This window comes from Aristolochia californica, unplaced genomic scaffold (assembly GCF_029961685.1).
Source record: "Aristolochia californica isolate CCGP_79_NKW_82.1479 unplaced genomic scaffold, dmAriCali1.0.hap1 SCAF_7, whole genome shotgun sequence".
Taxonomy (NCBI): Eukaryota; Viridiplantae; Streptophyta; class Magnoliopsida; order Piperales; family Aristolochiaceae; genus Aristolochia; species Aristolochia californica.
In genome coordinates, this window is record NW_027182268.1 from 41,637,843 (window position 1) to 41,650,875 (window position 13,033).

Genomic DNA, 13,033 nt, shown 5'->3' on the forward strand with positions numbered 1-13,033 from the left:
GATAGTGACCATCTATGAAGCCACCGTCTCGCCAAAATTCGATGGTCATTACGAGATTCCCTCAAGTAGGTCTTACGACAATCGTAGTAGCTCTGGCTCCCCAGGCTCTGGTCCACTCTGTAGCCACAAGAAGGTGCACCATTCCTCTGCGCTTCTCCAGGGCATATGCAAACTTGACGCCGACGGTGGTAACCTTACTACTATATTCAGTGACAAGAATCCAAACGCGTGTAACATTGTTTGAGAATAAATAGAAAATGCAACTTTCGGTATAGTTTTTCTTTTTCTTTTTCGTTCTGACCCTGTGACTCGTTGTTTTTTTCTTTTGAAATGCTTCCAAAGAATCGGATGCTCGGGACCTTCGAGTAGAAGAATGGAATGTTTGGTTAGAGAGAGTACTCTTTGTTACAACCGAAGAGGTTTAGACTGAATAGCATCTGTCCAATCGTACTTGAAAATTTTAAGAACCTCTGCTACCTTATCTGCCTTCCTACGAGAACGCTGCACTCAAGATTTTGATAAAACAATTCATCAACCGTTGCCAATCTTGCACCCAACCCAACTAAGTTTTCCCATTCAAAGCGATTACTGACAGCCTAGAGTCACTCTCCATTACAACCCATGAGCAGTGAAGATGCAGTAGAAAATTGAATTTGTCTGCTCAGACTTCTACTGGACTACGACATCGTTACTCTCAAAATTTAGGGGAGTTGCTGTTGTTGCTGCCTGAATTACTCTTACGCCCTTCATGAATGAAATGATCCATCATAATTGCGCTCCAAGGTCTGGCACAAATGCCTCCGTACCAGTCGATGAAAGAGCTTATGTTATGTTGTATTGAAGAACTTGTCAAGTTCATTATTAGAATGTATTTACTTATTTAATTATTTCATTAATTCATTTTTATGTAATGACTGTATTTTACTATTTTGCCCCTTATTCTTTAAAACCCCGTCTGTATCCTATAAATGATATGAATGATAAAATTATTTTCTCTCCCATTTTCGTCTTCTCGACTGTGCCTTCCCGACGACAGAGCTCAACGGCTCTTTGTCATTCGAGGTTCTAACATGGTATCAGAGCGGATGGTCCGCAATTTTTTATTCTCTTTCGGACAACGATTCTTCTTTCCTCTTTCGGCTATTTTTTCTGGCGGTTTCGCCATTATTTCCGACAAAGGGGTTTCCGTCCTCTGTTCAGAAGGGACTCTGCAATTCAAGCTATTGGGAGGCTCTTTTGGTGTTTCCGGCGTCTTGATTCCGTTGGTTATTCCCGGCAAAGAGGTTAGCTTCCGTTACCCATTTATTTTTCCACTGGATTCTGTTGCCGAGAGGTTGGGTTTGTTTGCTGCGTTCGTTCTCTGGTTTTTGGGCGTTTTCCTTGGCCGAGAGGGTCGCGTTGGTTGGATTTCTCTGGCCTTCTCTGGTTGGCCGAGAGGTGATGATTGTCCGTTGGTTTAAAAATCTCGAGGGTAGTGGCTACTTTGGGTATTTTCTGTGGATTATTTCTGCTCGAAATTTTTTTCGAGCTCGCTGTTGGATTTTGAGGTCGGGGAAATGGATTTGATTTCTTTTGGAGAGCTTTGGTGGCAAATCTGGTTAAAATAAATAAAAAATAAAAAAAATTGGAGCTGCCTTAGTGGTCAGTGCTCCATGGAGACTTATTCATCTTCGGATTCTGGTTTACGTGCCAGTTCGGCTCGTTCAGTTTTTCACGAATCATCGAATCCGTACTATATTCACCACTCGGACAGCCCCGGGCAAGTCCTTGTCTCCCAGCTGCTTACCGGTGAAAATTACACCAGTTGGAGCTGTGCGATGTTGATCGCCTTATCCGTGAAGAACAAAGTAGGTTTTGTCGATGGTTCCATCCTTGAACCTCCAAGTGTTGATCCTATTCTGCTCAACTCCTAGACCCGGAATAACAATATGGTTATCTCTTGGATCTTAAATTCCGTCTCCAAGGAACTCTCTGCGAGTGTTATTTTTGCTGCCTCTGCTCGAGAAATTTGGCTCGATCTTCGAGATCGTTTTCAACAGCGGAATGGCCCTCATATTTTTTAGCTTAAACTGGAATTGATGAACTTGCGTCAAGACAAGGATTCAGTTAGTACTTATTTTACCAAATTGAAAACCATTTGGGAAGACCTGCGCAACTACCGTTCTCATTGTTCTTGTGGGAAATGCTCTTGCGGTAACATTACAAATCTTAATGATCACAACCATATGGAGTATATCATGTCATTCTTAATGGGCCTTGACGACTCTTTCTCCCTTGTTCGTGGTCAGTTGCTCCTCATAGATCCGATGCCCCCTCTTAATCGTGTTTTTTCTCTGGTTGTCCAAGAGGAACAACAACGACGGACTACTCATGCCTTGGGTTCGAATGCTCCCACTGACACAATGGCGTTTGCGGTTAAATCTGAAAAGAAAGAGGTTAGTAAACCTGGGAACAACAATGACAGAGGTTACAATGCTCCCCGCCATCCGCCTTGCCATACTTCCCGGACTCAGAATTCCAGTGCTCCTCGGAATCAAAACAAAGACAAGTATTACTGTACCCACTGCAAGACTCCTGGTCATACCATCTCTCATTGCTTCAAGCTCCATGGCTATCCATCTGGATCTACATTCAACACCAAGCAAAATTCTCCTGCTGCTGTTCATCAAGTTTCCCTTGCTGATGCTCGCCCTGGTTCTTCTTTTGTCGGGGGTTTTATTCAGTATCTGGACCCCACTCAATGTCAGCAGCTCATATCCATGCTTTCTACACAACTGAGTAACTCAACAACGGTCACCACTGCTCCAGACTCTTCTACATCCAGCTGCTTGGTAGATACTTGTTTTTCTGTATCCTTACGTCCTCTAAGTTCTTCCACTCCATTCTGGATTGTCGACTCCGGAGCTACTCGACATATTTGCTCTCAAACTCATGTTTTTATCTCCTTGCATGATATCCCTCATACTACCGTTACTTTGCCAGATAATTCTCATCTTTTGGTCTGTTTTGCTGGTGATATTAAATTATATTCTCACCTTATACTTAAAGACGTATTATTTGTTCCTCAATTCAAATTCAACTTAATCTCTATTAGTGCTTTAGTTACTGCTTCTGGCCTTACAGTAAGTTTCTTTCCTGATTGTTCTGTTATCCAGGATCTCTCCACCCAGTAGACGATTGGCAAGGGTGACAAAGTCCAAGATCTCTATGTCCTCTGTGCTCAAAATTTGTCTTCTGCTTCTCATGTTTTTGTTAGCAATGTGTCTACCCATGTTTGGCATAATAGGCTAGGACATATTTCTTTCAAGCGACTTGATTTTTTGAAGGATCAGTTACACTGTGATGTAACTAGATTATACAAAGCAGATCCTTGTTATATTTGTCCTCTTGCTAAATAACGTAGACTATCTTTTGAATCCCATAATCATTTATCAAAATTTCCTTTTGATCTTGTGCACTGTGATATTTGGGGACCATATCAAACTGTCTCTTATACTGGTCATCGTTTTTTCTTAACTCTTGTTGATGATTGTACTCGATTTACTTGGATTTATCTATTGAAGACTAAATCTGATGTTATTTCTGTGACACCGCGTTTTTTTAATATGGTTTCTACGCAGTTTAATGCCAAAATCAAAATTTTTCGATCTGATAATGCACCTGAGTTATCTTTTGTTGATTTTTTTCACGCTCACGGCGTTTTGCACCAATTTTCATGTGTTGAACGGCCTCAACAAAACTCAGTTGCTGAAAGAAAACATCAACACCTTTTGAATGTGGCTCGGTCATTGTTTTTTCAATCATGTATTTTCGTCTCTTTTTGGACTGAGTGTATTCTTATTGCGGCTTTCTTGATTAATAGAACTCCTTCTCCCCTCTTGCGACACAACACCCTTTCATTTGCTCTATAACCACTCTCCTGATTATTCCATCTTTTGTGTTTTTGGCTGTTTAGCTTTCGTTTCCACCTTAGCTGCTCATCGCCCCCCAAGTTCCACCCACGTGCTCAGGTTTGTGTTTTCCTTGGTTATCCAACTGGTGTGAAAGGTTATAAATTCTATGATGTTGAGACTCACCAAGTTTTTCTTTCAAGAGATGTCATGTTCCATGAAGAAGTTTTCCCTTTTCATACTATTACCAGTTCAGCTCAACTTACTGACCCCTATCCTGATTTTGTTCTGCCTCATTCCTCCCTCCACGCTCCGCCTTTTCCTGACCTTGATTCTTCCCCTATTCATGATTCACCAGTTATTTCTGGTGTTCCAGTTGATGATTCCCCACCTCCTACTCTTCCCACACTTGTTCCTTCCTCCTCCTCTGTTGCTCCTCTTCGAACATCTACTAGGGCGACTCATCCACCTCATTACCTGCAGGATTATCACTGTAATTTAATTACTGGTTCTTCATCCTCTGCTTCACCCCGTACGTCTTATCCAATCTCTAATTCCATTTCTTACCATGCCCTTTCTGATTCGCACAGAAATTTTGTGCTCAACCTATCTTCTCAAGTTGAACCTCAGTACTATCACCAAGCAGTGAAATGTCCTGACTGGAGGTTGGCTATGCATGATGAGTTGGCCGCCCTGGAAGCCAACAATACCTGGACCGTCACTCCTCTACCTCCTGATAAACATACCATTGGATGCAAATGGGTCTATAAAATCAAACTTAATTTTGATGGTTCTATTGAGCGATATAAGGCTCGTTTGGTAGCTAAAGGCTACACCCAACAAGAGGGTTTGGACTTTGTTGACACTTTCTCTCCAGTGGCCAAATTAGTCACTGTGAAGGTTCTTGTTGCCTTTGCTGCTTCCCACGGTTGGCATTTCGCTCAGCTTGATGTCAACAACGCCTTTTTACATGGTGATCTTTTTGAAGAAATCTATATGGATCTTCCTCTTGGCTACCTTCGACAGGGGGAGTCCTCTCCCTCTTCCACCAAACTCGTTTGCAAGCTTCACAAGTCCCTTTATGGCCTCAAACAAACTTCGCGGCAATGGTATTCCAAATTTTCTCATGTTTTAATCAATTTTGGCTTTCTCCAATCGAAATCTGATTACTCTCTCTTCACCAAAGGTCATGGTTCCTCCTTTGTTGCACTATTGGTTTATGTGGATGATATCATCCTAACTGGTCCTTCCTCTAGTGTTATTGCTGAGCTCAAACATTTTCTGCATACTCAGTTCAAGCTCAAGGATCTTAGTTGTCTTAAGCACTTCCTTGGTCTTGAAATTGCTCACTCCAAGGCCGGTATTGTGTTTTCTCAACGCCATTACACCTTACAATTACTTGAAGACTCAGGTTACCTAGCTTGTAAACCTACTCGTGTTCCCATGGATCCCAAGCTACATTTAACTGCCACTGACGGTGACCTGCTTCCTGATATAACCCACTATCGGCGGCTTGTTGGGAAACTACTTTACCTCACTTTATCTCGTCCCGATATTACTTTTTCCGTTCACAAGCTCACTCAATTTGTGGCCCAACCCCGCCTTCCTCATCTCCAGGCAGTACATCACCTACTTCGTTATCTCAAGACCAGTCCTGGTCAAGGTTTGTTGTTTTCTTCTACCTCTTCCTTACAGGTACACGCGTACTCTAATGCTGATTGGGGATCATGCCTTGATTCTCGCCGATCTACTACAAGCTTTTGCATCTTCATTGGTGATTCTTTGGTCTCTTGGAAGGCCAAAAAACAGACCACCGTCTCTCGCTCCTCCGCCGAAGCTGAATATAGAGCATTTTCTTCAACTGCCAGTGAACTTATTTGGTTACAGTAACTGCTTCAAGATTTTCACGTCAAAGTCGACTCTCCTGCATTGCTATACTGTGACAATCAAGTTACGATACATATTGCTTCTAACCCTACATTTCATGAGCGTACCAAACATATTGAGATCGATTGCCATTTTGTTCGTGAACGGGTTACTTCGGGCGTCCTCAAGTTACTTCCCATTTGTTCTCCATACTAGTTAGCTGACATATTCACTAAACCTCTTCCCTCTACTCACCTTTTTTCTTTGTTGTCCAAGATGGTTGTCAAGGACATTTATAAGCCACCTTGAGGGGGAGTATTAGAATGTATTTACTTATTTAATTATTTTATTAATTCATTTTTATGTAATGACTGTATTTTACTATTTTGCCCCTTATTTTTTAAAACCCCGTCTGTATCCTGTAAAAGATATGAATGATAAAATTATTTTCTCTCCCGTTTTTGTCTTCTCGACTGTGCCTTCCCGACAACAGAGCTCAACGGCTCTTTGTCATTCCAGGTTCTAACATTCATGGTGTTTAAGTAGTTTGTGGGTCTAGATTTGAACGAAATATGTCACGATTTAGTTAAAGGATCTTCATTCTGAAAACCCTGAAGGTGCTGAATATTTTAGTGACGTGGCACTGAATTACAACCCAACCCAGAGGCTTCGGCCTAAAACCCGAGACTTTAGCCAAAAGTTGCTTTCGAATCGCTGAGGTGAGTTCACTACCCATAGAAAAATGGATCGAAAAGAAAGGGGCTTTCCGGCGCAAAAGAAATGAATTTTTTATCTGACCCGTCGTCTCGGTCTTTTTGGATTTCACACTCGTTCCAACAAACAGGAGGCCCACTCTTTTGTTGAACCTACCAGGCGGCTTGCCAATCGTAATCCAAAATCGTACCCAAGTTTGGTAACGAGCAGTGATGTTAAAGAATTGACTTGGAAGGAATTTTAATCACATCAAACCATGAACCCATTCGGTTAAATGCAGTGTTTTTATGGTCCATTTACAGCCCCAAATAATAATGCAGCCTGTGTTGATCAATAGTGGGAAGAAAACACGAGATCCTTCGAGGCCGGCCGGTGCATTTCGTCTCTTCAACTCTGTGCATATGGCCTCGTGGAGGATTTCGATTCCTCGTATTTTGTCCCTTCTCACATCGGCAGGTCTTCCGTCTCTGTCTCTTACGCAACTCACCGACGCTTTTCTCAAATACCCTATTATCAGTTTTTAATAACCGAAATACCAATTGGATGATCCGTCGTCTCCTGCTCGATCGAAGTGACTGATCGTCCTTTTTCTGGTACAGATGGAGCGATTGATCTTGATCGGGTGTTTGTCGCATTTTCATGGACCATGACCCGAATTTGATAAGGATTCTGTCCCACATCTCCAGTGGGCGATGGTCGCCGTGGCCTGGCGACAATTCCGGCAGTCCCCCGTACACCAAAAATTCTCTTTACGCGACGTTTCTGTAGGAATTTCTGTACATAGAGGCTTCTGGTCCACACTGATTTTGCCAATGATCTATGAGAGGCACTTCTGTCAGACACCTCTGAATCTCGTCAGACCTTGTACTTTCAATTTTCTTTTCAGTGCATGATGTGTTCGCATCAACTAAAATGAACTAATGGACGATTTGTCGGGGCGCTTTTGGTTTTGCATAACTCAGATCGAGCTGCTGACACTGCGGGCCCTGCGTCTCTCTCTTGTGGTTTGGGGAACTACGTCTCGTTATATCTTACGCTTGATCATTATATGATAACAACGAAGCGGAGTGAAGCAAAATGAGATTGAATTATATCTTTCAGAAGGTTAATTGGGGTAATCAACGGTGTGAAAGGAAGAAGATAGGGTCTACCCATTTACGCCATCCACATGCTCATCCTCTTCACGAATGGAGACAACGGAAACCAAAGAAATAAGGAAAGCCATCCCACCACCACGAGAGTCGTCACTGCCCAGTCTAAACGAAATTACCTAACCCGGAACTTTTTCTCCCTTTTGCATTCTCCATGCACCACCAAACCTAGAGAAGGCTCATCGCTGCTCTTCTTTTATTCATCATCCTCTTTCTTCCTTCTTACTCGAAATTCAGATCTAGATCACCACCGTCCAGGGAGCTAAAAAGCCATTTAAATCCTGCCAACCGGCCGGGGAGGAATCGGTTAATCCAGCGTGTTTCGACTGTCGAAGAAGGAAAAAATGTTTCCGGCGAATAATTGGAAGACTCATCGAAAATTGCTGTTAGTGCTGCTGGTGGTTGCGACGAGTGCGAGCCCAATCTATTGTCGGCAATCGAGGACGCTTGATGAATCGGGTACCACCAGTCCTGGTTCCGGGGTAAAATGCGAACCGTCGTGTACTCAGCCTTCGCCGCCTCCACCAGAGCCAATTTATCCTCCACCAGAGCCAATTTATCCACCACCAGAGCCAATTTATCCACCACCACCTCCACCGTCGTCACCGCCACCACCCCCAGTTGTTCCTAACAAGCTGTACTGCCCACCTCCACCGCAGCCGCCTCCTTATATCGTTCTCGGTCCGCCGGGGAACTTGTATCCAGTCGACCGAAATTTTCCGTCTGCGGCTAGCCGGAACATCGTTGTCGAGCAGGTTCCTCTTTTTGTTACATGTTGCTTCTTAAGCCTGTGGGCAATTGGGAGACTGTAGGGAATTCCACAACAAAGGGATGAGATGAGAGTCTCTGTTTGTTGGGAAATTTAAATTTCAGATCTTTTTAATGTTAATCTCCTGTCATTTGTTAACAGAATAACATCCTTGCCTAGACTTAAATGATAATGCATTTGAGAATTGAGTTCCTCTTTCTTCCTCCCTTTTTTTTTTTTTTTTTTAACCTGTTTTTGTTTTTTTTTCTCTCTCTCTCTTGTGAGCCCTCTTCCTTAGGCTGCATGTGAATCCGCCTCTTCGTTCAATGCAAAGAAGAGAAGAACTAAAAATATATAGTAATACACGATTAATCAACAGGTGCAACTCGCCTGAGAACTGCTAACCGGTCGGCCATCTGACGGTTCGGAGAGAAGGAACTCGGATGGTGGGGAGTAGCGGTAGATGATTGAATGGTCTCCTTCATCATCGCCAAAGAACTTGCGAGATGTGACCATTTGATTAGAAACGAGAAAAGGATCAGCGTATGTGAAGACATAATCTATTTGATTTAATTTTTCTGTTTCTTTGGGATCATTATCCTCGTTGTCCCACCCTATTACTCATGTCGATTCATCATCTAGGCCGTTGATCTCATTCAAGCTCGATATCAAACGGATAGTAATTCTGGAAATGGGAAAGCTGCAGCCACCGGCGCCTCAAGGCCCAAGAGGCTGCCGGTTGTTTCTTTCCTGTAAAGCGAAGAGATAGGTTGTACGGAAAAGAAAGATGAGTTGAGGTGTTTCGTTGGAGGAAGGTGAAGTCAAGTCGATAAAATATATAAAGGTGAAGTGAAGCACCATTTTCCTAAAACTGTTTGACTTGATTGGGTGAATGGAGTAAGTGCGGGAAGGTCGCCTTCACTAATTGAGTTGGCAAAGAGCTATACTGCCCACAAACCCATGTGCTCTCAAAAGGCAGAATAATGGAAAAAGGGTGCCTTTTCTAGTCTTCTATCTAGACGTCTCCAACAATGCCAAGTGAGGCAGGCCGTATATAGGGGGGGGGGGGGGGATAATGCGTTTATTATAGACCACGCCGCCCGGCAACCGAAATCGCTACGTAAAAAAGGTCTAAGAGGTTAAATCTGGGTGCAGCCTACGATTTAAGCCATGAAGTTACCTCCTTCATGGACTTTATCCGTCAACGCCAACTATCACTGCTCCTGGGTTTTCATCAAAACAATGAGACTTTAAGACGCATAAATGGAATAAGAAATAGTGCCACCGACACACAAGCCGGATGATAAGGTCCATAGATGAAATGAAGCCAAAGTGTGCCCGGAAAAGCTCCTTGGCGTTTTCTTTTACGTGCGGAATCCGTTCTCTTATTCAATCCAACGCCCTATGTCAGCAACGTCGACGTCTCAACGGATGCTTATCCTCTTCTTCTGTAAGTGGTCATTGCTCAGTCAAGCTCGTGATCGTAGATCCGTTTCCCTTGCTCACAGAGATGCAGATCAAGTCCATATGTTACGTAACGGGAGAATTGAGAAACACTGAAATTAGAGAGATTACATGGTGGGATTCCATCACTAGTCGATCTAGATGGAGCACTTTCTAAATGAAATGTAAGATTGAAGAAACTATGATTTTTGTTTCGCGAGAATAAACTAGAGTTGAAAGCCGTAGTTAGTGTCTGATCAAAGTCTTTGTTGTCTGAAGTTGTGACCGGGAAACTGTGGTAAGAGATAGGAGTCGGTGGGGGGTTGGTAAAATAAGGCATAATGTACCTTTCGGAGTTTATTCTCAGTAATTGATTAGCTACACAATTAAAACCGCAGAGAATCCTTTTGGGCATTACCAAAGTCGGTCTTCCTTTATGTCTACTCTCGCGGACTACTCCCCGTGCATTCGAGCAGGAAGCTTCAGTTGCCGACTTTGACACTCGTGCGACGCTCCGTAGCCCACCGGCCACCCGTTTGACGTGGACGTTACTTTCATTGTGTTCAACAACTCAATAATTCCACCTTTGCTTTAAGACGAAACGATCGTGCCTTGTTTGTTCTTTCTCTCTTTTCTTGAGGACGTCTCTCATTTGCGCTCTTTCCATTTTCGTCTCTTCCTCCTCCCTCCGTCTCCGTCTCCGTCTCCGTCTCCGTCGTTCTTAACCACAAATATGGCCAGCGAGCTCCCTCTACTTCGTTCACTTATCGTTCTCGTTATACTTCTGGCCACGGTCGTGTCTGACCAAGCGGCGTACTATTCGCCCCCTCCGCCTGCAGAATGTGCGTACCCGTGCTTGCCGCCGCCCATTGCGACGAACAACTGCCCTCCGCCACCGCCATCCTCGTCTGGGTCGTACAGTCCGCCGCCTCCGTCTTCAGTACCCGGGAGCTACAATCCTCCGCCTCCGCCTGGGGGGTATGCTCCGCCATTGTATCCATATGTCCCTCCTCAACCGAATGGCTTCAATTTTCCGGCACCTCCGCCACCCAATCCTCTCGTGCCTTGGTTTCCTTTTTATTACAAGTATCCTTCACCCCCGTCCTCTCTTTCTTCTGCAACCGTCTGTAAATGTAAAGGGCCGATTCTCATGTTCTTGCACTTGTGTTTTCTGGGTTTTATTCTGGTTTAGTTGTTCGGTTCTCGATTTTTGTCAGAATGTAAGTAGAAGCCAAAAACTGTTGCAGGAAATTCCTGACTGATCATTATCAAATTTTCTCGCCAGCAAGGAGTGTTGTCATTTTTCCTTTTTGTGACCTTTAGTTTTTGAATAATTGTGGAGTAGTCATTGGAGGTTGTAGGTGATGGCCAGCAACAGGTGAAGGGGAGAATCATAGAGGAAAAAGAAAAACGGCTGGAAGACGTTTCGGTATGTCACCTTCTGATTTCTTTGAATGTAATTATAATATTAGATTCGTTTACTTATTTACTATTAAATTAGGATTATCACAGGAAAGTTACTTGTCGTCGAACAAATGCACTGGAAAACGAAACCATGAAATTTTACTGGAAATGAGGATTAATTGGGAATCTGCTATCTCGATATAAAAAGCTAAAAGCCTAAAAACCCCGAACTCGGAAGAAATGCAATTAATAGCTGGTCTCTCCCCAACTATCAAAGGTCGAGGCCCGATTTGCAGAAATCTCATCGAGTTCAGTAATGGCAATGGCTGCTTGTTCCAGTGGTGATTCTGCTGAAGCCTCTAGCTTTTTTCTGGGGTTGTCTTATTTTAGATATAAAGAGTCCACAGAGAACAACGTTGCTTTTATCTTATTCAGCAAAGCGTAAAGCCTGAAGTGAACTGAGAACTGCAGAGAGCGTTAACTGAAGGAATCAATTAGAATTGGTTTGGCTTTGAGTGGACTCTGAGGGTGGTTGCCAAGAATTGGAATTGGGAAGATCCTCGCACTCGTATAAACTTTAGAAGTAAATTATTAATTAAAAGTCAAATTCTTACATCCAGGATGGGTGAAGCAGTTCAGTCAGTACAGTCAAGGTAGTATAAGGAAGACGCTGCGATGCCAAAGCTCCTTTTCGACTATCTCGTAGGACAGAGAACGAACAGGTGTAATAACTCAAAAGAGGCGCACGTATGGCACTCGTTAGTCTCAGTATCCCACGGAATCAGAAGCTGCCCTTCCTAGGTGCAAACAATACTAGTAGACCGTCTATCTAGTTTTCACTTAGCATAATCTATATTTAAAAAGCCATAAGTTTCAAGGTTAATTTAACCTATATTGCCCTTAGATGTTTCCAGGGTGAGTCAAATCCCGAGTTTGGTTGTGACAACCCTAGTGGTCTTTGTGCTAAATGGTAACTCACGTGATGGGTTAGAGCACTTTAGTACTTTTTAAAGTGAAATCGAAATAGAAAGTCAAAGTGAAAGTGAATTATTTTTTCGTATTAGTGTGTTCAATGGAAATGGAAAATGTAGTGTAAAATATTTTTTTGTGTTAGTGTGCACAATGACAAATGTAGTGGAAAGTGGAGAATGAGTTTATTCATAAAATAATTTGATAGATTTAATTTTATTAAGATAGTTGTGTTTAACAAAATAAGCTAAATAATTTCAAAATTAAAATTAAATATTATTTTGATTAAATATAAAAAATAATATACCTAAACAAAATGGTTACTTTTATAATGACTAGAAATTATGACATTTACAATATCTTAATTATCACTTTTAAATTAGTAATATAATATAATATTAAAAGTATTAATATAATATTAATTAATATTTAGTTCAGTCTAGATTAATACAATAATTACAAGTTAAAATAAAATTATTAATTTAATTATTTATAAAATATATAATACTTAAACAAAAATGTTTACTTTTATAATGTCTAGTTACTTATCAAATTCTTACTTTTACAATACCTTAATTATCACTCTTAAATTAATAATTTAAGATAGTATTAAAAGTAATGAATATAAAAAAATAAAAAATAGGATATTTTATTAATAAAAATAAGATAGATTTTATTATAATTTAAATTAATAAATAAAAATAAAATTATTCATGATAGGGTTCGATTTTAAGAGAGTGGGCAACAAGAAGAGAGGAAAGCAACACAATGGCAAGGGAGGGCAAGCAACGGCGAGAGAGAGGGATGCAATGAGCGTTGAGAGAGGGTGACAGAAAGTGAATGCAGAG

General features: G+C 42.0%; 1 protein-coding gene across 1 annotated transcript; it reads left to right on the plus strand.

Annotated features, from left to right (window-relative positions):
• Positions 1-7,965: 7,965 nt before the first annotated feature.
• LOC137937499 (protein TRACHEARY ELEMENT DIFFERENTIATION-RELATED 7A-like) lies at positions 7,966-8,433 on the plus strand. The gene has a single exon (XM_068782557.1). It carries the CDS (start codon positions 7,966-7,968, stop codon positions 8,431-8,433), a length of 468 nt encoding a protein of 155 aa, XP_068638658.1.
• Positions 8,434-13,033: the final 4,600 nt, after the last annotated feature.